This window comes from Anguilla rostrata, chromosome 11 (assembly GCF_018555375.3).
Source record: "Anguilla rostrata isolate EN2019 chromosome 11, ASM1855537v3, whole genome shotgun sequence".
In the NCBI taxonomy this organism is placed as follows: domain Eukaryota; kingdom Metazoa; phylum Chordata; class Actinopteri; order Anguilliformes; family Anguillidae; genus Anguilla; species Anguilla rostrata.
This window is the reverse complement of record NC_057943.1, coordinates 26851362-26877002: the sequence shown is the minus strand read 5'-3', so window position 1 is coordinate 26877002 and position 25641 is coordinate 26851362. Positions and strand designations below refer to the sequence as shown.

Sequence of the window (25641 nt, the reverse complement as noted above, 5' to 3'; positions counted from 1 at the left end):
TTTCTCAAATGTCTTTATTTACTTATCTGCTGTAATGAGATTCGTCTGTGATTTTTCTGGACCTGTGGGTGGAGGCTGCTGGTAGGGCCAGTCAGCTGCTGTGTAGGAACTGGAGCTTGCATGAACCTGATATCTGATCACCGAACAATAAGGAGGGTAAAGCCCAGTTAGTGAGTGTTGATTATATGAAGACGCGGTCAATTCCCTTGAGTTCCCAGACACGGCACAGTTCTAAGAGTGCATCAGTCGGATAGAACAGGAGCTTAAATTTCGTTCTGTGTCTGCAGGCGTGCGATACGCTGTGGATTTTGAGTCATATCGGAGTCCTGTTAGCTCGCGACAACACGTGGGGCTCGAACTTTAACTGGATGCTTCTCCGCTACGATTGATGGCCATTCCTGGACGCTCTCCGCTTCGCGAGAGGATGGGTACATGGACCTGGGCAAATGGGGTGCGAATCACCCAGGCGGATTTGTGGCGGGATTTCAATAGCCGTTTCAGTTTGGAGCCACAGTCCCTCGTTTCTCTGTCTGCTGAAGTACCTGCTGAAGTCTCCTGGCAGTGTATGGCCAGCTCAGGAGACAGACAGAGGAGTAAAGGGTCTGGTGCTCCTGGCACCCTGCCGGACTCCATCTGTTCTGTCTGAAACGCACAACTTCGGTGTGGAAGGGACACCGCCCCGTCTTCCCCCAAACATGCCTGTGGCCAAGAGCCTTTCTTGTTTTTCTGTTTTTTGGGGGTTTTTGTTGCTTCAGTGTTGCACCATCCCCACCTCAACCATCCCCACGTTCACCCACTCATGTGCTTCCCAGAAGCATTCCGCAGATTTCCCAGGAATGACCCACAAGAAGCTTTCCTGCAGCCCAATCCCGCAGGCACTGTTCCCAATTAAGCAGGGAGAAGAGGGGCAGAAACACACACACAACAAGAGGAATATGAACCATAAGGGCACTTGTTACCGCATCCAGCTCTAAGTTGTCTGGTCTGTCACTGTGCTTTACCACAATGTGTGTGTGTGTGTGTGTGTGTGTGTGTGTGTATGAGGTGCACACTTTGTAAGCCTGCTTAAGGTTTGCACATCTAGCATTGTCAAGTATAAAGAAATTCACAATTCTTACATTTATATTTCACACTTACATTTGTTACATTTAGCATTTACATTTATATTTAACATGTACATTTACAATAAAAATGTATATTTACACACAATATGCAATGTTTCAATCTTGCTTTAATGCACAATATTATCCTTGGAAAATCGATGATAATGTTTTAGGCAAATCTCTCTCCAAATTTATTTTTAAATAGTGACATTTGAAAATTGTAGTGCATTTATTTTATTTTTTTTGACCAGGGTTACAGAATGTGCAACATTTTAGGAATGGCACCCCACGTGTGTGTGTGTGCATTTGTGTACATATGTGTACCAGAGCATATCTACGCTTCAGACCCACACACTCTAATTACTAGTTTTTCTCTGCTCTCCTGGGAGCGCACTCTAAGCACTGCAGTAGTTAGGGCTATTTGTAAGGGTATTTACGAAGTTCAGGACATGTTTTTGGAATTAGCTGTAACTTGGCAATGGGGCATAAGGAAAGGAGCCTGAGTATGATTCAGCATTTTATTAAACGCACAAGTAAAAAACTTTTTTTTTTAAATCAAGTAATTTCGAGAGAAAATTTGTGCCCAAGCAGTTTTCTCTTTCACTACCTACAGCTGTGCCTTATCAAACCTCAGCTCCATTATTCCTCGAGCAGTGTCACTCCTCCTCGTTCCTCTTCCACCTTTTATTTCCTCTTCGCAATTTATTTCCAAAACTTTATTTCTCTTATTTTCTATAAGCCCTCTCGTCCATCATGTAACAGTCACCTTTTCGGTGAGCGACCAGACTCTCTCTCCATCACCTCAACCGACTTAGATGGCTGCCATCACCTTAGAGAACAATAAATGACGTCGTGTAAAGTGGGACACAAACTAAAACTAACAGTGACTGTTCAGCTATCGTTACTGCTGCACAGCTTGCGAGTCCATTAGCCTTCCTCGCGCTTTTCTGTCACAGGATGTATCTCTCTACAGGTTAAATATGTTTTTCCATCCTGCTGAGCTTCGCACAATTGCATATCCTTCCTTCAGAGGTCGGCAAACTGCTTCGATCGTTTTTTTTTTCTCTTGTGCTTTATTATTGGATGATATTGTAAATAAATGTATGCCTTCTGCGTCACTGACAACAAATTATTTCGCCCAACAGTCCAATAACTCGACTGAGCTCCGCCTCCCGCATACCCTTCATCTTTCTAGCTGTTCTGCTCTGTTCCTAGTATTTTCTTAACCTCTCCTCTGCACCCCCTCCCCCTTCTCCGTGATCCAACTAAAAACCCACAGACAAATAAACCTCCCAGCTCCCTCAGTTTTAATATGAGCCGGAAATTCCAGTGCGTTCGGTATTTTTTTTTTACGGCTGGACTAAATTATGCGTTGTCTTAAAAAGAATAGACTACAGTCATCCGGGAAGGCAGACTTGACGGTGACAATTCTCTCTCTATACCTGCCCGTGGTTTAGGTGACTATGTGTAGTCATTAATCAGGAAGATCACGCTGTATGATTTGCATTTATATTTCTTGTGTGTGGCTTTTTCGTGTCTAAAGCTGTCCTGGACACGCGCATAGCTGAACCACAGTCGCCACTTTTTAAAAACCGTACCCTTGGCATTTATAGTTAAAGGCATTAAACTTTTGAGATTTTGTAAATATTGCCCGCTTCCTCGGGTGTGTTGATGTCAGTTAAGCCTCAATGCTGCCTCTAAATATAGCTCAAATTATCAAGTGTTACTTATTAACTCTGGACGTGTTGTCATTACAGAGCAGTTACAGGACTTAACATTCCAAACGTCAGCAGTTAGTTCGTGTCTATAACTTTTTAAACGATGGTAGCATGTGTATTTTCTTTGAATGATATTAGGATGTATATTTAGTCTTTATGTTAGTATGCTTTGCGATTTTATAATCAATGACCTGGTGCTAAGATTTCATATTATAAACCTTTAAATAAGGTAAGTATATGGATGTATCTTAGCTCTATTTCAGTCAAACAGGACATCTCCCTTGCAGGTACTGATCACCTGAGCCTGATAACATTTACGTGGGACAAGATGCGACTGGGTTGAAGACAATGGAAGCCAAATGGCTCCAGAAATTGCCAGTTGGTATCCATCAGGACCAAAATTTAATTTGACTGATCATAATCTTATTTGCAGCCTGCATTTGTAGTCCTCGATGCGGACATTCTGAACTGTAGACAGTGACAAAAAATGATTCGATGTGCAGTATGTTTCTTCCCTCTCATACAGGGAATAAGTGACCGCACTTAGCAAGAGGGATTCTTTTAAGAGATCTTTTAGAATATTTTGTTTTTTCAGATCATATGGTGGGCCACTGAATCCCATGTAGACCTTGGGGGAAGTTAAAACAATAATAACGGGACAGATTGAATTACAAAATGATTTCTGGTACAAAACGTCAAAATATATAAACCTAATTACAAGCTCCACTGCACTGTTCTGTTGCTATGTCTGGGTAGCATTAGTTTTGTGCTTTCAATTTTTTATATAGATAACTTTAATAATTCACTGTTCGCCAGGATGATGTTGATTTGGATGAGAAAAAAAAAATGAGTTTGCATAAACCCTTTTGCAGTTTTGTGGTTCCTTTGAGCTATGATATTAGGCTCTAGATTGAGTCTACTGAATCCGCATGTTTTCGTACAGTATATGAGCTTTCAGAAACAAATGCATTTTTTTCCCCCAGACTTTTATGAATTTTTCTAAATCACTTTGTGAGATGGTAACATATTAAGTAGGACCTAGATGAGCTCTTGAATCAATGCATCGCTGAGATTCAGAGATAAATTACACTTAAGTAGAGCAGAATCTGGACCAATGAGGCTAAACACTTAAGGCTAAGTAAAGGCACCATCGCATAGGACCCAAAAATTTGGAGTTACTTCATAATAATACAGACATAACAGTCTTGCAATAGGTTTCACACAATTTGTTGTGAATTCTATCAGTCATTATATCAGTCTTACATGTGACAAATATTATATGCAGAACAAATCCCAATTTGTGATTCAGATTACAGATAAATTCAAATTAATTAACTGTGGTTAAATTGTATATTCTCAGTTTAAATTTCTATACACTTTGGTTTCACCATGTGGAAATTACAGTGCAAATATATGTAGTTCCCCCATTTTGGAGCTCCATAATGTTTGGGCATATTAATGTTATGTTATTAAAAATAGTCATCAATGACTGTTTGAAGTGAATGTATGGAACCTCTGTTTTGTAGTTGTCCAATGACCATGATATGTACTTTTGTATGTTGCTTTGGATAGAAGTGTCTGCTAAATAAATGTAATGCAATGTAATGTGACAAGTAGATATCACCAGGTGCAAGTATCTTCTCTGGTGATGCTCTGCTAGGCCTGTTCTACAGCCATCTTCAACTCCTGCTTGTTTTTCTTGCTAGTTGCCTTAAGTTGTCTCTTCAGCATTACGAGATGCATGTTCATTTGGATTCAGATCGGGTGAATGACTCAGCCAGTTAAGAATTTTTTCATTTTTGGCTTTGAAAAACTCCATGGTTGCGTAAGCAGAATGTTCAGGATCATTGTCTTGATGCAGGAGGAAGCACCATTCAATGAGTTCAGAGGTATTTGCTATTTGCTTGAACTTGAGCAGATAATTTGTTTCTGTACACAGCAGAATGCATTCTGCTGCTGCTGTCAGTGGATTGGTGATTGGTTGGGCAGTTCTGTTTGGCCTCCGCACTTTGCTCTTGCAATCACTCTGATACAAGTGAATCTTGGTCTTATCTGTCCACAAGACAGAACTCTGCAGGCTCTTTTAGATACCTCTTTGTAAACCGTAACTTGGATGTCCATTAAACGAGCCTGACTAATCAAAAACACCTGTGAAGCCATTTGTCCCAAACATTATGGTTCCCTGAAATGGGCGGTGGGGGCTATGTGTTAAAAAGTTCCGTAATTTCTACACAGTGAAACCAACATGTATAAAAATACTGTTTCATAAAAGCTGAGAATCTGAACTTTAATTAAAGGTGAATTGTTTTAGGTATATGGTGAATATATACCTAAAATTGTGGAGTACAGAGCCAAAGCCGGAGAAAAATATGCTTGTCCCAAACATTATGGAGCTCACTGGATATATACAGAGTCTGTTAAGTAATAAATGAATATTACCATAACGCAGTTACAATCCTATGAGTTTCACTAAAATGTAATGTATGAGTTGTGAATTGTATTGAAATTATGATGGAAATGGCAGGCTATGATGCTGGGTGAGACCATTTCCGGCATCAATGAATTTCTCTTCGTTCTTCGTTACATGCGGTATACTATTACTGGCAGTCTATGCACCGACTTGTCTCTTTTCTCATTTACTATCAGTAGATGTCGCTATTGCACTGCATCCCCATGCTGCGTTGCATTCTGTATGAGTGATATTCGTAGATCGATGAGAAAAGAGACATTTGTGTCGAATGCCAAGACGAAGACGTCGATGAGGGATAGCCTCGTGATCTTAGAAACTCGAAATGCATTTGTTACAAATTCCGAGAGCGTTTTGAGTGCAAACTCGCAGAATTATCCATCTGGCTACATAATTTTCTAGAACACACAATGTCTTGTGATGCTTTTTTGAGTAGGCTATCATTGCTGGTATACAGCAACAATAAATGAGACTATACAACCAAACAATATTTATTTCTGAAATATGAAACAAATTAAACAATTTTGTTGAAATACCCATGCATACACTGACTATTGTGATATTTCTGGTACAGTTTTGTCTATGTATGAAGTGCATATGTAATTGTAAATAATGGTTCCAGATTTCAAGCTGAACTGAACCTGTCGGCAGAGGCTTTCAGTAATTATGATGAATTTGGGAATAGAACAATAGTTCATTTACAGACGGAATTACTGTCCTGTTAGTGAGTGTCAGAATTGCTCCCATCCCTCTGACGAGAGAGCTGATGTAAGTGTACAGGCTGTTTAGATCCTGGAACAAAGATTATTAAATATTGTTTATTATTGTTTATATTGAATAAGCAGAAATGTAATAGTTGCCACATCCATCATTTTATTATTTCTTTAAAAGAGATAAATACAAAAAATAAATTGTTTACTACCACTACTCCCAAAAATATGATATATATCTGATATATATCTATATGTTTTTGCCCCAGAGATAGTCCTTTAATCTATTTTACTCCAAAGCCGTACTTAACAAGAAGACAGACCAAAATAACGGCTGTCATGCCAGAGAACCTCTGCTCTACAAGCAAGGAGGAAGTCACAGTAAGACTGTGCATGCTTCAGGGGCTGTGGTTAATTTGTGCATCCACATATTCACAGCGGTTTTCCCACTGATTTGGAAACGGTCCCAGCTTCAGATTAGTACAGCAGTGTTGTCTTCAGAGCAGTACAGCAGTATTGTCTTCAGAGCAGCACAGCAGTATTGGGCTTCAGAGCAGTACAGCAGTGTTGGCTTCAGAGCAGTACAGCAGTATTGGGCTCAGAGCAGTGCATTTTCTGGCTTCAGCTAGACACAGGAAATATGATGTCATAAGGAAACCCCTCACAGAGTAGATCTTTTGAAAAACATTTACATCAAAATGGTTCCATTCTTACAGAGTCATTCTGGTGATAATATGTTGAACCGGTCCTGAGATAACATATGTCAGGTCTGCATTGTCCTGGCATGGTATCTTTAGTCTTGAAATCACAGCCTCTCGATACCTGTGCTATAATGGCATATTCTTGTGGTGGAAACACTGCTGGAAGTGTCCAGGATTCTGCTCTTACCAACAGTGTAGTATAATGGCTAGGGAATGGAGAGGTTGTGAGTTTGATTCCTGGTTGATATACACTTTAATTCAATTTTATTTGTATAGCGCTTTTCACAAAGAACTGTCACAAAGACGCTTTACAGAGTTAGACGCTTTACAGAGTAAATTTACTTTAGCAGTGGACATAACCTGATGCACTTCTGTAAAAATGCATAGCTGTATACTGTAAAGTAATTAGTGACTAGTGACAGTCAGCAATGTCGTATAGTTTCCCCTCTTGAACTATGCATTCCCTAGGCTTTAATGTCCAGGCATATACTAAAATGTACTATATCCTTTTTGCCACCTACTGGTAAAAAAGGTACTGTCCCTGCTTCCAAGGGAGCCTTCTGATTCGATGAATGAGCCAGTGAGAAGGTGAGTCAGGGACACTTATTTCAAGTGCTGCCTGGCATGGCTAATTGATTTCATACTTGATCCCACTCTTCCCAGCTTCAGAAATGTACACCAGCAACGGAAAACCCTGGAGGTTCTGTCCAAAGTTGTCAAATATTGCACAGCTTTGAAGATGCCCTCTGGTGTTACACATTTGGTCTCAAATATTCACATGGTAGGTTATCGTAACATTTAAGTAATTGTACACCTTTTATGAATACAATGTAGACTGTCTGTCAACTGGACTTTAAAGACAGTAGTATCAGAGAGAGGGATTACTAAAATATGTTCTCTTTGGTAATAATGGGTCGTTGATCCACCACAACCATCTAGTTTACGGAAACTAATTGGATATATTTGCCTCAAACTATAAGATAATTTGACAATAAGGTGTCACCTCTACTGACTGTCGTCAAGGTTGGACAACTCCAACTGGCTGAAACTGGGGTTTGGTCAATGCTAGACGCGCCTTTCGCCCTGCTTTTTAGCACTTACTGATCTCTACTTCTGTCAGGGGGAAAACATGCCCCCTACCCTGCGCTGGAGCGTACCCGTCTTAAAATGAAAATGACCCATCCCATTTTCGCTTTACCCAATTATAAGTGAATGTCGTTTCGACGACCGCGCCCACCCTTGGAATTCTGGGCTTTACCTCACTCTCTTATTCTAGATTCGACCAATCAGTGTGTCGAGTTCCAGTGAAACACCCCCCCTGTCGCCTTCCCTGGATAGAGTCCTCCCACAGATCTTAGAGACGCTAATCAAAACAAGTAACTCGGTCTAGTACATGGTCGCGACTGGCTTTTCGGGGAAACTTTGGGAATGTAAGCGAAAATAAAGCATTCAACGAAGCGGTGGAATAACGGGGCAAATATACATAGAAGATGAGTAAGGTACGTATGAAAGGAAACTAATTCCGTATCACTAGAAACTTTTAATTGGCTAATATCTTCAAAATCATCCCCCAGCAGGTTTTTGTAATTTGCTCATTAAATGAACGAATTCAACGGAAGTGTTTTACGCATCGATATTAATACATGCTATATTGTGTAATTCACGGGTCTTTTCTATTATGAAGAATATGTGTAATTTGGTTTTAGGGACGACCATGCATCCTGGAGCAGTGGTCTATATTGCGTACTGCGCCACGCCGCCTTTAACATTGTCCCGCTAAACTGCAACTAATAGATGTAATCTACAGCTAACATTAGTTTTATTATTATAGCACCGTCCACAGTGTTTCCCGTTCTATATGAATGTAGATCACTGCCCGAGCATGCTATTTTATTAAAAATGTGGTTTTATAAAGCCGTGGTAGGTTTTGTGGCTGCCTTTTGTAATATAATCGTGTAGTATAGGCTACTAAATTACTGAAGTATTAGCTGAATCGTTTTTAATAGTCAGTCCTGATGAGATTCATCCGGATAATATTACATTATTACTGTTGCAAACCGTTGTGAAGTATCCGTGCTTCTCTTGTTCTGTGGAATTTGAGCGTATTTATCGTCGGATATGGCGCAACGTGTTCTCATAAAGTCTTATTTAAGATACGACTTATGATTGTAGATTGAATTAACTGATTGTTAAGTGGTTGAAACATGCCCTAAAGCGGGGGTAAAAACATTCACGTTGCATGATGATGTACGTTTGAATGGTGAATACAAGCATAAAGTTTCTCCTAAAAGCGTTTCTGCAGCAGCGACAGCACTTATACGAGCTGGCAACAGATGACACTCGATAGCTACAGTGGGATCTTTAAGCAAACAACATTTACTGCACCGTGCATTTTTGAACTTATGTCGCCCAGTGACATTAATCATACGACCCTGTGAGGACTCCATCCCCCACCCCTAATTTCGGACGTGTGCTCTTGACTTTATTCTGCGTCACCATTTACTTTATCGCATGTTTCATAAGGTCATTATTTCACGAACTTTAATAAGTTAGTTTTTTACCTTCCTTAGTACACATTTAACCACATTTCCCCCGTTCACGTGTTGCACAATTACGCAATATTTCACCGCTATCACACTTACTGATGGTGTTACGATTCGGGCACATTTTAAAACAAGTACACGTGTCAACTGTGTGGCATGGACAAGTTCACCTGCAGTCTGACCACAGAGCCGCCTATTTACTGCTGGCTTAATCGGTGGAAATATAAAAGTCCCCAAATGTTACAACTTGGAACAAGTTAATGTCCCCATTAGTCCCCCCTTTGTCGGGCCGAGCGATTTTAACAGAGTTGGAGAATCAAGGGCATCACATGGAAACCGGTGCAAGACCCGTCATATGACTTGTGCTGGTTACATAATTGATTATCGATCTGAGTAAAGCTGTTTGTCCGAGGCTTTCCTTTGCTGCTGTCAGCTGAGCTTTGGGTTCTAAGGTAAAATTCAGTTGCAGGAGTCAGAGTTTTTAATAAGCAGCTGTGCAATGGTTCTTTTCATTATTTGTTTATAAGAGCTTAATTGTACATGAGGAACTGTACCAGTAAACCTGGACATACTATTGACTATCCTTTCATATTTGTCAGTAGTGTATTCCTCAGAGAACCAAGTGTTTCAGCAGTTGAGCAGGCATGACTCATTAGTTATTTTGACTGCATCTCTGTTACTATCTTGCCCCTTGTACCCTACTCTTACTAGCTCCAAGAACAACATTTCTTAAATAAGTGGATTTCTTTTTTTTAAGCTGAAGAATCAGTGAATAACCTGAATTTTAAACTATGAGAATGATTTGAAACAAATAACTAAAGCAGTACTACTTGTGCTTCTCCACACCTGTGCGCATACTGCACCCTCCCATTTAAGCTTGACCAATCAGAGCTTGACCTCTGTTGCACAGCACTGGTATTGCTACCGTCGGAAAAGAATATTCCAGAGAAAGAGACACCGTGTGGTGGGCTGTGAGGGAGCAGACCAGAAGGAACAAGACGTAAGGCAAAACGGAAAAGAGAGAGCGTGAGGGAGAGCGAGGGAAGGGAGAGGCAGGAGATTCTGTCATTTTCTCTGGGGTGGAGTGAGGGAAGTTGCATGGGGTGAGAGTTTTGTGGGAAGGGGGTGGGGGGGTTTGGGGGGTGTGTCAGGGGAAACTGCTGGCCGGGGGTTATTGTCCTCGGCCAGAGATAAGCACGTCAGAGGTTCTTGTTAAAGGCAAGGAGTTTTCCCAGGGTCGGTCTTCGAAAGCACAGCAGCCATTTTGTGGTTGTGTGGATGGTGAAGTGGTGGTGAAGTAGAACTTAGGTCCTAACGAGCAAGGCACACCTGACAACCTGTCTGCACTTCTCCTAAACTGGAGAGTATAGGCTTGCTTGAGTGACTGACTTAACTGACTGACTGACTGACTGAGTGAGCATGCGAGTGAGTGAGTGATCACGTCTGAGAGACAAACGGTGTTGGTTCCTCCTGTCCATTCCTCTCGTTCCTCAGGCCGCAGCCCACAGGCAGTGGAATGAGCGCTGGGCTCTCTTCGGCGCGTGCGTGCGGCGCTGGGACAGGCAGTCCTGCCCGCTCACATGCCCCCCGTCAGACCGCTGGCTCTGTCTGGCTGGCGTTTCGCTGACGGGGCAGAACGCCCATCCTCACCCAGCTGGAACAACGGCGGGTCTGTCCCGGGCGCGGCTGCCCGGGGGCGCCCGCTGGAGGGGGTCACGATAGGCCGAATCGCTGAGAGCCCTTGGGAATAGGCGCCAAATGTCAGCATCGCGGTCGCGCAGAATCGCTTCTAAAATGGAAGCCCTTGCTGTCCTGCTTTTGGCTTGGGGGGTTGAATGTGCATTTCTTATGCAGGATGACAGTTCAATGGCTCCCAGATTAGGAGATAAAAGTAAGGCTTTGCTCTTAAGTCAGTCAAAATGGGTTTAAAGTCATTGTATGCTGTGAACACCCCACAGATTCAGAGATACTGTAGGAGTGCATGCGTGTGTGTGCGCATGAGGTGTGTGTGAATTTAGATGACAAAGCCATTTGTGTCCAGGTAGTGACAGTCACCCTGTGGCATGGCTGTTCTGGCAGTTCCAGAATAGTGACAGGATACCAAGATCAATAGCCTGGCAATGGAGTGTGTGTTTGTGTGAGCGTGCATATTTGTGTGGAAGCTCTCTTGTCGTAGGGTGTGTATGTGTATTACAGGGTATTTGCGTGTGTGGTGGTCTGTGTGCGTGCTGTAGGGAGTATGCCAGTGTTGTAGGAGTCATTACAGGAGCTAATTTTGTAGAGTTTCCCACTGTCACATCCAAGGACGTTTCAACAATACAGCTGTCTTCCATGTCGGAGGTGAGGTAGGAAACCGTGTTTTATTGGTCGGGCGATAATGCTGCTTGTTTCCTTCCTATTTTAATGCGATAGCGACGGCCTCTATTGTGCGGCCCATCATGAGTCTTCATCTTCTGCGACTTTGTCATCATCTTTGGGAAGTTTTAAAACAACAGAAGAAGAGAACAGAGTTGTTTGCTGGGCCAGGGGGCGGAGCTTAACTCAAAATGGAGGTGTGTAGGGATAATTCGGGGGTGTGTCCAATGTAGCTGGGTGGGGGGGTAAATGGGGGGTGTGTCCAGTGTAGCTGTGGGGGGGTGGGGGGGGGGTAAATGGGGAGGCAGGCTGGCAGGAAATGTGTAATAGCTCCACGCTCCAGTCCTGAGATCACTGCTGGAACAGGGAGTCTCTGTTCTCTTCTCGTGTCCCACCCCAGTGGAGGGAGGAAGCACACACACACACACAGATATGCTTGTTCTCTCTCTAATAAATAAATACACACACACACACACACACACGCTTGTTGTCTCTCTAATAAATAAGCACACACACACACACACACACATGCTTGTTCTCTCTCTAATAAATAAATACACACACACACACCCATGCTTGTTCTCTATATATACACACAAATGCACACCCACACACTTGTTGTCTCTCAACCACACACACAAACTCTTTTTCGCACATGCGCACTCGCACACATTCACTCTCTCATATAAACACACACATAGGAGTTTATTCTCTGTCACTTTCCATCACACCCCTTTTATATAATTGGGCAAACAGGAGAAGCATGCAATTATATAGTTGTCAGATGCCCACATTGCCTTCAATAGTAATTATATTTGTGTTCTCAGTCACTTTTCCTTACCCAAGAAGCATAGGATAAAGTTCTGTCAACTCCATAATGTAGGCCTACTCCAGCATCCTAAACAGACAGCACACGTGTGTCGGAGAGGGAAAGACGTCCCACAATCAAATCATCGCTCCCCACTACAGAATCACCCCTCCCCTCTATCATATCCTCCTATCGAATGACTTCATTCCACTATTGAATCATCCCTGCCTACTATCAAATCACCCTTCTCCTCTATCAAAACCCCCCTTTCCACTATCAAATCACCCCTCCCCATTGTCAAAATCACACCGCTCCTCTATCAAATCACCCCACCCCTTTGTTGAATCACCCCTCTCCGCTATCAAATCACCCCTCTCTATCGAATCGGCCAACTATTGAAGCATCCATCGCCAATGCGGTAATGTGTAGCTGTGTAGCAGCATGTGCTCAAGCAACCGGAATGGTTATTTCCAGCCTAGCGAAGCATATTGTACTCAGTCTTTCTGATAGAGTATTTTTGGGAGTTGGAAAAAGGAGGGAGAGGGAGGGAGGGAGGAGTGGCTGGATGAATTTTGACTGGCTCCTCCCTCCTTCAATATCGCCTCTGTTCTTTGCTTCGGGGATGGGAACGAAAGGGGGGAGGGAGACTTTTAAAGGTCCTTTGAGTCCCAGAAGTGCGTCAGGCAGCTAAAAATATGAGAACAGGGCTCACAGTGTGCGTCCTGTTCCCCGCCGCTTAAGTCAATAACGGCTCGTGGCCAGGGGGCGGGGCCAGGGGGCGGGGCCTGCGCCGAGGGTTTGCGCCCAGGGAGGTGGGGGGGTTGGGGTGGGGGGGCAGGTTGTGTGGCGCCGTAGCCACCCGTAGGAGGGTCGTGAAGGTTTTGTGTTGAGATCCGGGGTATCAAAGGTGTTGCATGCGCTGTGGTGATGTCCGGCAAATTTGGATTCTGGTCCTGGCTTCAGCAGTACATGCCTAGCTGAAGACTCGGTAAGCTGTCTGATACTTTTAACGCATTTGGAGTCAGTCTTTTGAAGGAGTTTGATAGTTTTTGATTATATTTTACATGAGATATATATATATATAGCTATATATATATATATATACACATATTGGAATTGTGACCTGGATTGGTGGTGTTGATGATGGACTTGGAGATGTCTGCAGATTCACTGCAGAATGCACAGACAGGAGGCCTTGAGCTAGTCTGCCGTAGCGTGAGCAGGTTCGTTTTTCAGAGCGACCGGCCCAAGCGCTGTGGGTCAGCCCCAGCATCCGTCTTGTGCAAAAGCTTATGAACTAATGGGAGCTAATCAGGCCTCATTAACTCAAAATGGATCCTTTCACAGCGGAACCCCGAGAGCCAGAGGGACACTTTTATCCGGCGCGCGTAACTTTTGTCACAGGGTCCTTTGGAACGTGGTGACTACGCTGAATGTTTATCTGCCTTTTTGTTTCAAATGCCCTTCCCCCACCCGACACCAGATGCTACTTTTCATACAGCTCGCATGTAGACAGAGTGTACCTAACTGAGAAACGACTCTGTTTTTCTCAAATCTCATCCTGAGGACCTGAATAAAAATCATCTGTCTGTGCGAGAGCGCGAGGACATGTGGCAGTTGTCTCCGCGCCCGTCAGCAGAGCCCGTTCCAGAAGCCGTTTTTTCTCGCGCCGACGGTCCAGACTCGCGGGCCCCGCTCCAGGAGCGGGCCGTCGGTGCTTAGCGAGCGCGTTGGGCGCGGAGCCGCCCCCGCCGGGCGGGGTGTTTATCTGCGCTCCCACTTCTGTGGGACGCTCTTGTGATGTAGCCGCGCAGCTATGTGCGCGTTAGTGGAGCTCTGTGTTGCTGATTTACAGCCTGGCCTTAAGGTGCAGCACCGTGCCCTTTCCCATTTTAGGCCGCTGTGCTTTTTCCCACTGAAGTCATTGTACGCTGGAAAAATATGAGAGAAGTCGGCATTTACAGTGTAGTTCTTTGATACCCAGTTGTTAATATCGCGGGTTAATGGGTCCCCGGTGATAGTATTGAGGGTAAATAATATGTCCTCTGTGTCAGTGTTGCGGTTAAATGTGTCCCCAGAGTTAGGGTTGTGGGTAAATGTATCACCAGTGTTACTGTTGTGGGTGAATGTGTCCCCAGTGTTGGTGTTACATGTAAATATGTCCCTTAGTGCTGTCTTGCTCCGGTTGTAGTGCCAGCTGTACAAACATTTCCCCTGTACTAGAAAGAGCATAATGTAAACCTGCGAGGGACCCAGTTTCTGTGTCTCTGTTTTCCGTGGTTTATAAAAGCTGGTACAATCTCTACCATCCACCTGGTTTTCAGTGTTCCACTGACATTTTAATGAGAGCATTAGAAAAAAAAACAAAAAACAAATTGCTCATTTTGTTTTGGCTAATCCTGTTGCAGTTTTTATAGAGATCTTCATGGCTGAGTCATGATGTAAGAAGGGCTTAGAGGCAATCTCTGCCTTCTGTGTGTCTGGAGTGTGTAACTGTCTGTGTCCGTGTGTTTCTGAGTGCGCTGTTGTCCGTGACTCACCCGAGAGGTATGGGGCTCGAGTCGGGCTAGTGAATTTGTGTGGTGCAGGCGCTGGAGGTTCTCTCGATCGTCTCTCAGATCTGTGTGTGTGCGCGAGTGTTCCTCGTGTGTGTACATGGCCGTGCCTGTGTGCACGTGTGTGAGCGTGTGTGCACGTGTGTGAGCGTGTGCTTGCAGGTGTGTATGTGCATGTACACGCGTGTTTAGCGGGTCGTGCATTCTCATGCGTGTGGGAGAGTGCGTGTGCCGTGCTGATTTGGGATAATGGCACTCCGCTGCCGGTGTGTCATTATGCAGGTGTAGGCTACGCCGGGATTAGCTCTGAGTGGAGTTACATAATCAGGGCCTGCAGCTGCCCGGTCTGATAATGCTGATAATCTGCCTGGATGTCTGAATCCAGAGAACCAGAGTGAGTGAGCGAGCGAGACCGAGGGACTTTTGACTTTCCTTTATTGAAACACAAAAACTTTCCACAGTTGCCTTAAAACCTACCCCAACGTCATATTTACAAACCCAGATCTCCCTTGCCTACCCTGCCAGAAACAACGAAAAGAGAAAAAACAATAATGCCCAACCATCACACTCATCCTAAACATGTCTCCGTCTGCATTTACCACACAAATAGCCCACCCGGTACACCACATTCTTTTATATGTTGCCCTGTCATGCATCATTTTAAAATGCTCAAATTCTACCTTAAAGGGGCACAGATACATGCGTCCTAACCACTTACAGTGTCTCTGTGGCCGCACCAACCCGCAGTGTGTTCCTGTGTGTGCCCCTTGGTCCACAGACATACTCCCCCACAGAGAAGATCACCCCCAGCCACAAACACGCTGTTCTCAATAATGGTTACAGTCTTGACCTCTCACAAGCTGCAAAAAGGTGCGACGCCATTTCCTGTCATGCACAAATGCATTAGCGCCCACAGCTACATGCAGTATCTTGGGGATGAGGGACCGTATAACACCCTCTACCTCTACCCTGCCATTGTGTGGCCACCCAGCTCATCCTGCCACTGGTGCTCCTTTTATCCTGCAAAGCTGTCCTTAATGCACACTGCCTGACGTTGAGGCACACTGCATACAAGTCCTTCCCTTTCACTTCCTGAAATCTCCCTAAACCGGAGGAGAAGTGAAGGATAAATGGAGAGACGGAGACAGAAATAGACAGAGGCAGAGGGGGAGAGAAAGGGAAGCGAAGAGGGAAAGGGAAAAAAGTAAAAGCTCACCTTTGTTTCTGTGTTTGTTTTCCAGCCTGGGAAGGGTGAGCCCCACTCCTTCAAAGAGAAGTCCTTTAAGAAGAAGCGCCAGTGTGGAGTTTGCAGACAGAGCATCGAGAACCTGGGCTCTTTCTGCCGAGGTGAGCCCTTCCACTACCTGAACAAACACTCAACATTCTGTCCTCCACCCACCCCGACACCCGATGCTTGACCCATCGGCCCGACACCCAACACCCGACCCACGGCCCGACACCCACCAGTGTCCCCCAATTCAGCACCTAACACCCAACCCAACTCAACCCCTAGTACTCAACCCAAGATCTGACCCAGCACCCAAACCAACATCAACCCAACCCTTTAATTATTGGCCCAACGCCTAACACCTGACCCAATATTTAACCCAGCACCTAGTACGTGACACCTAATACTAGACCCAACACCATCTGAGCCTCAAAACCTGGCTAAACACCAGACTCAACTTCGAACTCAACACCGAACTCCACATGTCTCTCAACACTCAGGACTGAAAGAATGATTCAGCACATGGGATACAGTGCCTACTTTGTAATATAACACCTGCATGTTGTAAATCTTGTGCCACCAGACAATGGATTTTTAAAGGAAATTAAACTGAATTTGATTACATTGAATTTATATTTCATAATTTGAATTTGTATGCATGGTTTTAAAATGCTGTGATTTGAATCCAAATTTCAAAAACTTGAACTTGTATGGATCCCCTTGAAATTAAAATTTTCAGTATTCAGTTTCTGTTCAGGTCAATTCTGAATTATGCATTTAACTGAACTGAAACTGAATACTGAAAAAAACTGGGGATCCATCAAGGGGATCCAAACAAGATGAAGTTTTTGCAATTTGGATTCAAATCACAGCATTCACAGCATTCGAAACTTTACGTACAAATTCAAATTATGAAATACACATTTGAATTTACTATATTAAATGTCAGTTGGCTCGTGTCACACAATTTACACCATACACGTGGGACTGCGCTAGTCTTCATGTAACCTGTCAATTCAGCTCGCAGACACTTTTGTTCACTTAGGAGGTAGTTCACTGTCTTATGTCTGGTGGGCGTATACAATGTCAAACATTTAAAAAACATTTCTCTGCATTATGTTCTCTGCATATTACCAAATAGCAGCTTAGTCTACGAGAGTAAGGTAAGATTGCCTCCGTCATGTTTAATTCCCTTTTGTCCCTCTCTCCACCCTCTTCACCTCTTTCTGTCTCTCTCTTTCTCTTTCTCTCTGCAGTGTGTAAAACGGCAACCCACAAGAAATGTGAAATAAAGGTAAGGATCAGTTGTAGTTATGCTCTACCTGTGGGATTTATGCATACATGCTTTTTCCAGGCCCTCTGTTTTAGGCTGTGTCAGATTCTCTCCTGCTGATTCAGGCTCTTTCTGATTAATTCAGGCTCTTTTTGACAGATTCAGCCTTTTCAGGCTGATTCAGGCTCTCTCCTGCGGATTCAGGCTCTCTCTGGCTGATTCAGGCTGCTTTCAGGCTGCTGCCAGGGCTGCCATCACTGTGTTCCATTCATGCAGTCGGGCCACGCCCATCAGTGCGCTCAGGGCTCCTGAAGGCTCTATTGAAGCAGCAGTGGCTGCCATGTCTGGCACGGAGGGGCTTGGCAAGGGGGCGCCGGGCCTGTGACACGCCAAGCCGCATTTACATAACACGGAAGGGGAGGGGGGAGGGGGGGAGGGGGTGTGCGGGTTATTGATACTGCCTGGAAGGAGGCCAGGGTTCCATGCAGCCGGGGTTTGGCTGGGGCTGTGGAGGGGGTTAGGCCCGGTGCCACTGAAGGACTGCTGGGCCGGTGTCAGAGGCGGGATTTGTTAAGTACATTTTAATGTGAGGGGCTTTTCTCTCTTTCCCTGGGCTCAGCTCGAGCCTCTCCTGCTGTGCACTCCGATTCATGTTCGGCCCTCAACTCCTACACCCTGATCTGTCTCACGAACCCCCCGCCCATCCCAAGCTGATTTCAGGCCGATGGGGGAAAGTGAGTGCAGGGGTTGCGTTTGGTGAAGGAGCACGGGGGACTTGCGTCGTTGGAGCGCCGCCCAAATCTGACGCCGCGCCCTCGCCTCAGAAGCGGCGCTTCTGGGAAGCGCTCCTCGTTTCTTCTCTCTTGGCTCGGCCGCCGTGTCTCCGACTCAGAAACCAAATAGCCGATGAACAAGAGCCGCTAATTGGGCCACCCTTCTGGCCAAAGCCAATGGGCTGGCGCTCAATGTAGTCATCTCCCCCGCAGCTGCGGCGTGACTCACAGGCGCGGAGAGAGCGGAGAGGCAGTCGGGAGAGGGGCTGAGGCGGGCCGCAGTTACGTTTACTCAATAAAACGCTCCTTAACAGAATTGGTTTTCTTACATTGTGAACTCTTCATATGTTTTTTTTTTTTTTTTTACTGTGAGTATCATCACTTGACTACGTAAGTTGTACGTAGGTTCGTACGTGCGCTTGGCTTCTTCCGAAAGAGTTTGCGGAAAATCCCAGAGCGCTCCTGCGTGGACTTTAGAGCCATCTCTGGGCTCAAGGAGAGAGGCATTTTACCGCTAAGCAGAGCTGACCCACCCCCCCTCCTCCCCCTGCAGCAACCCCCCCACCCCCCCCCCAGTTGTCATCCCTGGACCGCCTGACCCCGTCTTTTCCTCCAGAACCAGTCATGGTAACCAGCAAAACACACAGGACCTCCCAGCCCCACACTTACTCCACAGAAGGAAAGAGGCGGTTTTGGCATCCCTGTCTTCAGTGCGTTTTCTGTGATTTCCACACCATTGCATGCACAATCCAAACCCCCCCCCGCCCGACCTCCTTAATAATAATTGTGCTGTCAGTGGCCCCCACCCCTCCTCTTTCTCTTTCCCAGAAGGACCGTGTTACAAAGTCTGCGTCAGGGCAACACAACAGCAACTCTGTTGTCCTGACAACAAGAACCTTGGATGCGTAAACATACTTTGTGGCTTGGACTTTCTAACCAGATCCTCTCAGATATTGGCCAAAGTCAAGAACCTGAAAGTACAAAGCTGACGGTAAAGGCAGCCCCAGTTGTGTGTCCAATCCAATGGAAGTTGTGGCAGAGCCAGTATGTGTTCTCATAAGGCCTCTGTGAGCGCGGCGAGAGTTACTGTGGGGTCGCTGTGGAGATCCGCATTGGTCTGAGGTCGGCGTTGGGTATGTGAGGTCAGTGTTAGTTCTGTGAGGTCAATGATATAGGGCCGGGCGAGGTTTGTGAGGTCAGTGTTGTCAGGTCAGCATTGGGTCTATGAGGTCAGTTTTGGGTAATGGGGATAGTTTTTCTCACGGAGATATTAAATGGCTGATTTTGGGTGACTTTTAGTGTTGTTTGCTCTATCCCATCGCCTTTTATCAATACAAGGACTTGGGCTGTTTCAAAATTTGCCATGAAATCAGACATAAGCAGGAGGGGCACATACTCTTTCAGAGCTGTGTGTGTGCGTGCGTATGCATGCATGCGCTTGTGTGTGTGTGTAAGAGAGAGAGCTAGAGCGAGGGGAGTTTTGAGTTTGCTCCATGTGCTGTTTCCCTGAAGTCCTTCAGTGGAGCTGAAGTCATGGATGTTGACAGGTCTTAGGGGTTTGGGCTTTGATCAACACCCTGAGCACTTCACCACAAATGTAACAGTAATGAGTTTTTTCCCAACTCAAAAGTTGGAAACATTTTTGAGCCTTTATACTCGGGTGAAACTGTCCTGTACTTCAGACCGATGTTTGCTGCTAAATATTGCTGAAAATGACCTTGAAGGCACTGAAGACCTCTAACATTTTGCATCTGTAACACATTTCTACTTCACTGAGGGTCTTTTGATCTTTTCTGGGAGGGGGGGAGACCCTCGGGTTTACCCCGGAGAGCAGCGGCGCCCGTCGCTTTCCCGCGCTTCCCGCCAGGGGGAAAACCCCGCCGCGGTTTCCCCAGAGGTCGTTCACCGAAAGAGCGACCGTGACCTGCGCTCGCCGTCACACCCCCGCGGCGGCGGCTCATGTGACGATGTTGCTCACATGACCGGGGGCCGGCAGGGGGGGGCGGGTCCAGCGACCGCGCTGGTGATCCTGGAGCTTTTTTTCCTGTGTCTGCGTGGCGGAGTGGAAAATTAGGGCCATGAGGAAGTGGGGGGAAGAGAGGATTAAGGGTCTGGGAATGTAGCTGGGGACAGGATGACCAAGTGCCCAAAAGATCATTTCCGTTATTCTGGGAACAAGGAAATGCGCACACAGACACACACAAGCATGCAGGCACACGCACACACGCACACACACACACACACATGCACACGCACACACGCACACACCCAACACACACACACACACACACACACACATGCACACGCATGCACGCACACACACACATCCACACACACACACAAACACATGCAGACACAGGCACCTCTCTCCCTGGAGCAGTGATGGATCGTTGTAGGGTTGCAGGGAAACCACAGAGGAGAGTGTAAAGGATGTGGGACGTGGGGGGGGGGGGGGGGTTGTTGGGGGTGAGGGTACAGCTGGGTCCTATCCTATTCCAACCTCTGACAAGCCCCACAGCACTAACATGTCCACCCTACATAGAATGTAAGTTTGTGTTTGTAGGAGCTAACAAGCACTCAACCCCTCCTCTCTTGTTCTGGCTGTTGGGTATCTGCATGTATATGTTAGCACAGGCTCTCTATGGAGTGTGTTAGTGCTGTCTTTGTACGGAGTGTGTTAGCACTCTTCTCTGTACAGAGTGTTAGCACTGTCTCTGTACAGTGTGTTAGTGCTGTTTTTGTAAGGAGTGTGTTAATTCTCTGCTAGAATCCTTCTCTAATGGTAGCTTTTGCTATGGTGCTGCTTCTCACAGACCAATCACATGGACAGTTGCAGCCTGTGTCGGTATTCCTTGATACTATAAATTAAGTGCAAATTGTGTTACAAGAAATAGTCGTAATTCTAGAAGAACAACGCGGGTTGTTCTGTTGACCATTGATAAAAATGGAAGTGGCAGCTGGCTTTGTGTCAATTGGGGTTCTGTCAGTATAATTAAAGCAGGCAGCCACCCCCCCCCCCTCCCCAAAGGAAAGTGTGGGGCTCAGAGGGGGTTATGTTCACCCCTGGGATGACGCTGTTAGAAACTGGAACTGTTTAGACTGTGTGGAAAAAGTGTGGGAAGCCCCTGTCTGAGAGAGAGAGAAAATGGAATTTTAACAACTCCCTTTATTTAACTAGTATCGGGGCACGACATGCACACCCAACAAATCAAAAAAGTACAATTATCAAGAAGAACAAGACAAAAAAAGAAAGGTATAACATAAACGCATAAAGGCAAAATGAAAAAGGTTAAAAAGCACTATCAAGAGTCACCCAAAGGCTTCCACAAATATTAACAAACCATACAAACCATATTTTCCTGCTGCCATTTTGACCAGGACTCCCTGGCAGAAGAGATATTGTATCTCAATGGGACCTTCCTGGTTAAATAAAGGATAATAATAATAATAATAATAATAATAATAATAAATATTGCTGTAGCCTGCACCATCTTAGCTCTTCTTTCTGCTCTGTCGTTTTCTTCCTGTTGATATACGCACACCACCATTTTTGCATGGCCCAAAATAAAAGTAATCAGTTGGCAGATGAGAGAGAGAGAGAGAGTGAGAGAGAGGGAGGGAGGGGGTTGTGAGGAGTAGACCAGCATTGTGGTTCTTAAGCATCTCCAGAATGGAAGGCCGAGGACTTCAACGATGGCTGGAATCTGGGGGGTGGGGGGGGGGAGGCAGCGTTACCGTTTGTGGCTGGGATGAGGCAGCATCGCGGGCTTTGTTCCCCACACGTGTGAATGAGGTGAAGAGGTGTTGATGTCCCAGGCTGCGCTTCCTGCGCGCGCGGGCCGGCTGAATAGGTGCTGACGGGGAGAGCTCTGGCTGCGGCCGCTCGCCGTCTGGAGCCCAGTGTGTAACCGGAGAAGCGCGGCGCTGGCCTGCTGCCGTCCAGCAGAGCTGGGTGTGTTTTGGTCCAGCAGAGCTGGGTGTGTTTTGGTCCAGCAGAGCTCAGTGTGCTTTTGTCCAGCAGAGCTGGGTGTGTTTTGGTCCAGCAGAGCTGGGTGTGCTTTTGTCCAGCAGAGCTGGGTGTGCTTTTATCCAGCAGACCTGGGTGTGTTTTGGTCTAGCAGAGCTGGGTGTGTTTTGGTCCAGCAGAGCTGGGTGTGTTTTGGTCCAGCAGAGCTGGGTGTGCTTTTGTCCAGCAGAGCTGGGTGTGCTTTTATCCAGCAGAGCTGGGTGTGTTTTGGTCCAGCAGAGCTGGGTGGGTTTTGGTCCAGCAGAGCTGGGTGTGTTTTTGTCCAGCAGAGCTGGGTGTGCTTTTATCCAGCAGACCAGGGTGTGTTTTGGTCCAGCAGAGCTGGGCGTGCTTTTGTCCAGCAGACCTGGGTGTGTTTTGGTCCAGCAGAGCTGGGTGGGTTTCTGAGCTTTTCAAGGGAAATGTTGCTGGGGGACCGAAGCTTGCCGTATTTACCGCGAGCTTGGCCGGACACAACCTGACACTTCTGTGAGAGAGCACTTATCGTTATTTGCTGCCATCTGTGGTTTGTGAGGTGGTTGTGACGTGAACGTGGAGTGTGTTGTGGACAGATGCGTCATGGCAATGGCACGACTCTCTGGGATGTCGAGGGTAGGGGAGGGGGGTGTCTGGCTGGAGTGCAAAGACCGGACATTTATGTGTGCGTTCATTCAGGTCCAATTCTGACCAATCCCCTGAGAAAAAGAGAGAAGGGGGGAAAAAATGACTTGGGGCTGTTAAAAATAGCGTCCCGTTCAGCTCAGCCGGTCTCTGGCGCATATCCGTCGTAGATGTCCCGGTTTATTTTTCCACTGTTTGTCCTTGTCAGGATGTTTGGATAGTTGTTCCCGTGGCGGGAGGTGTTGTGGTGCTTGTTGACTCTGGCCGTGTGGTAGCGGGTCCCGGTAGCCAGGAAGCGATGCGCACGCCAGGCCTCGAGGGCCTATCTCTCTCTTTCCTTAGCCGTTTCCACGGCGAGAGAGAGACGACTAATTACTGCGTTTCCTCTTTGCTCCGTGCGTATTCTTATCTGCGTTTGCTGATAAGAATGTGACACTCGCTGCATGTGCCTCAGCAATGTGCCTTGTGTTGCTCTAACTTACTCAGACCGCCTTAAAATCTCTACCACCTTAAATCCCGGGGGAGATTTTAGGTGGTACAGAACTCATTGTGTTGGTTGTAGGAGTTGAATATTGCTTGTAACTCTGGCATCGGTGGAACAGTTTCCGCACCGTACGCATTTCTGGTGGAACTGTGTCTTGGCCTCATTTGTGGGCGTCCCCACTTGGGCTGCGAACGGGAGCAGGACACAGTTCGGCCCGGACGGGCCATCGACCCGTCGCCTCATCCTGGGCATCCATCATTTAGAGTGAATATAACGAAGGATGGATGAGTTCCAGAACCTTCCCCCGCCTCGCTCACTCGGCCAAAAACATCTCGCCTTGAGCCAAGGAGGAAGTTCAGCAGATGATACTCCCCAGAGGGGGGGATACTCCCCCTTTTGGGGAATGATTCCTGGAGGGTGCTGTCTAAGCATGGCTGAGTTAATTCAGCTTTCCCACAATGCAAAGCTGCATGTTAACCATGTTGAGGTGCGGTTATATGCAGTGCCCCTTTCTTTCCCCGTCTAGTTTCATTGTTAAGTGAGGAAAAACAAAGATGGTTCGGCGCGAGTCCTGAAGGGTTTGTCCTGTGCCGAGCGCGTTTCCTGATTGAAAGCAGATGTTTGGCCTTGTCACAGTAATCCCGGTTGAATCAGAGTTCCCCGAAGGACTGGAGTCACACGTGTCAGTAGATGGTCATGTGACCGCTTGGATGACTGGCGGCCATTTCATGTGCACAGTGGTGAGCATGGAGTCCTGACAGACCTGAGGCGGGCAATGTATGGACCCGTCGGTCAGACGGCCATCTCTGAAACACGCTGCCCAGTTTCCTGGGGGGCTTTGGCATCACACTGGCAGGTTGCGGAAACTGAAACCGCACGCTGGCAGCCATTGTGGTCCAGACTACTGGGCTACGGCACCCTGGCTGATTTAGTTTCAGACAGTGTTCAGCATCACCAGAACCTATCGGCAGATTTACACTTTGTGCTATTATTTGCCATTTTTCTGCACGTCCAAACATTAAGTAAATGTTAGGTTTTCTGAATTAGGAAACGTTTTTGAGAATTAACCCCAAGACTGGTGTTTAGTTGGATGTGCCAGCCTTTCGCAGGTAGTCAGGCATTGCGTGTGTTTGTTAGTCAAACAATTGTAACCTGGGCCCAATCCCTTAATGAGTTTTCAGAATGTGCTTCAAATTAGAATGTTTCGGCTGTGACAGCAAGGAGACAACTTTCAATGTTAAGGATAAGAGCCTGGCGAGTCTGTAGAATGTGCTTAAAGGAAGCTTGAAGAACTCCTTTAAGGTGCCTGAAGACTGTATGCAGGATGTGCACTTTATGGTGGATGCCAGAAGCGATGGACACCAAAAATGCCAGGCGGTGTTGGGGAGTCCGGCTGACGGGATGGGGAGCAGCTGCAGGGCGCCCCAAAGGACGGGTTATCTACGCCACTGCAAGAGGAAGGGGGGGCGCAGGCACGAGAGTGCGGAGGAGGGGCGGGGAGGAAGGAGAGAGCGAGAGAGCGTGTGCCTCCCTTGATCTGCTCCATCTTATCTGGCTAACGACGCTGTTTACCAGCCGGGCTGAGCATAAACACCACCCCTCCGTCTCCCTGTCTCCCTGTCTGTCTATCCCTCCCTCCCTCCCCCCTCTAACTCTCCCTCTCCCCTCCCCTTCATCTCTCTCTCCCTCTATTCCCACTATCCATAACTCCTGCCCTGTGTTTTTTCACCGGACCATAACTCTCCCTCTGTCTGTCGTCTTCTCCCGCCCCTGTGCCACCTCTCTGCACTCCTTTTTTCATCCTGCCTCCTTCCATTCTTTTTCCTTTGGGAAATCTTTCTATATGGCTATAGGGCCTGCATTACTACACAGTCTGTGTCATTGTGAGGCTGTGTAACGCTATAGTGTCAGAATCACTATATGGGGTTAGTATGGTGTCAGTATCAACATATGGTCCTATAGCAGTATCGCTACGGTAATAGTGATGATAATGATCATCTGCTGGATTCCATTAGGGCCTCAGACTAAGTCTACTTTCAAGTCTTATTTAAAAGTGCATTCTGTAACCCCCTGCAAGGTCTGTTTCATATGTCAGACTCCAGCCCCAGTGCTTGGGATACCTGGGGAAGAGAGAGAGGGGAGAGGGGGAGAGAGAGAGGGGAAGAGAGAGGGAGAGAGAGAGAGAGTGAGAGAGAGGGGTGGGGGCAGTTTGCAGGAAGCTCTGTGTAAGGGTTGGCCTGGGAGATGGAATCTGGCGTGTTTGTTCTGGCGTTTCACTGCCCCTCCGCTGGTCCCC

At 46.4% G+C, this 25641-nt stretch overlaps 1 protein-coding gene across 6 annotated transcripts in view; it reads left to right on the top strand.

Moving 5' to 3' along the window:
- Window positions 1–25641, top strand: part of tns2a (tensin 2a) — a 48512-nt gene that overhangs the window by 793 nt on the left and 22078 nt on the right. For 5 of the 6 annotated variants that reach the window (XM_064299090.1, XM_064299088.1, XM_064299086.1 and 2 more), the window contains exons 2-3: window positions 16202–16307; window positions 17445–17482. In XM_064299090.1, the coding sequence (XP_064155160.1) occupies window positions 16202–16307; window positions 17445–17482 (144 nt within the window). Of the gene's footprint in view, window positions 1–8037; window positions 8199–16201; window positions 16308–17444; window positions 17483–25641 lie in introns of those variants that run through there. The other variant, XM_064299089.1, reaches the window with a different exon arrangement.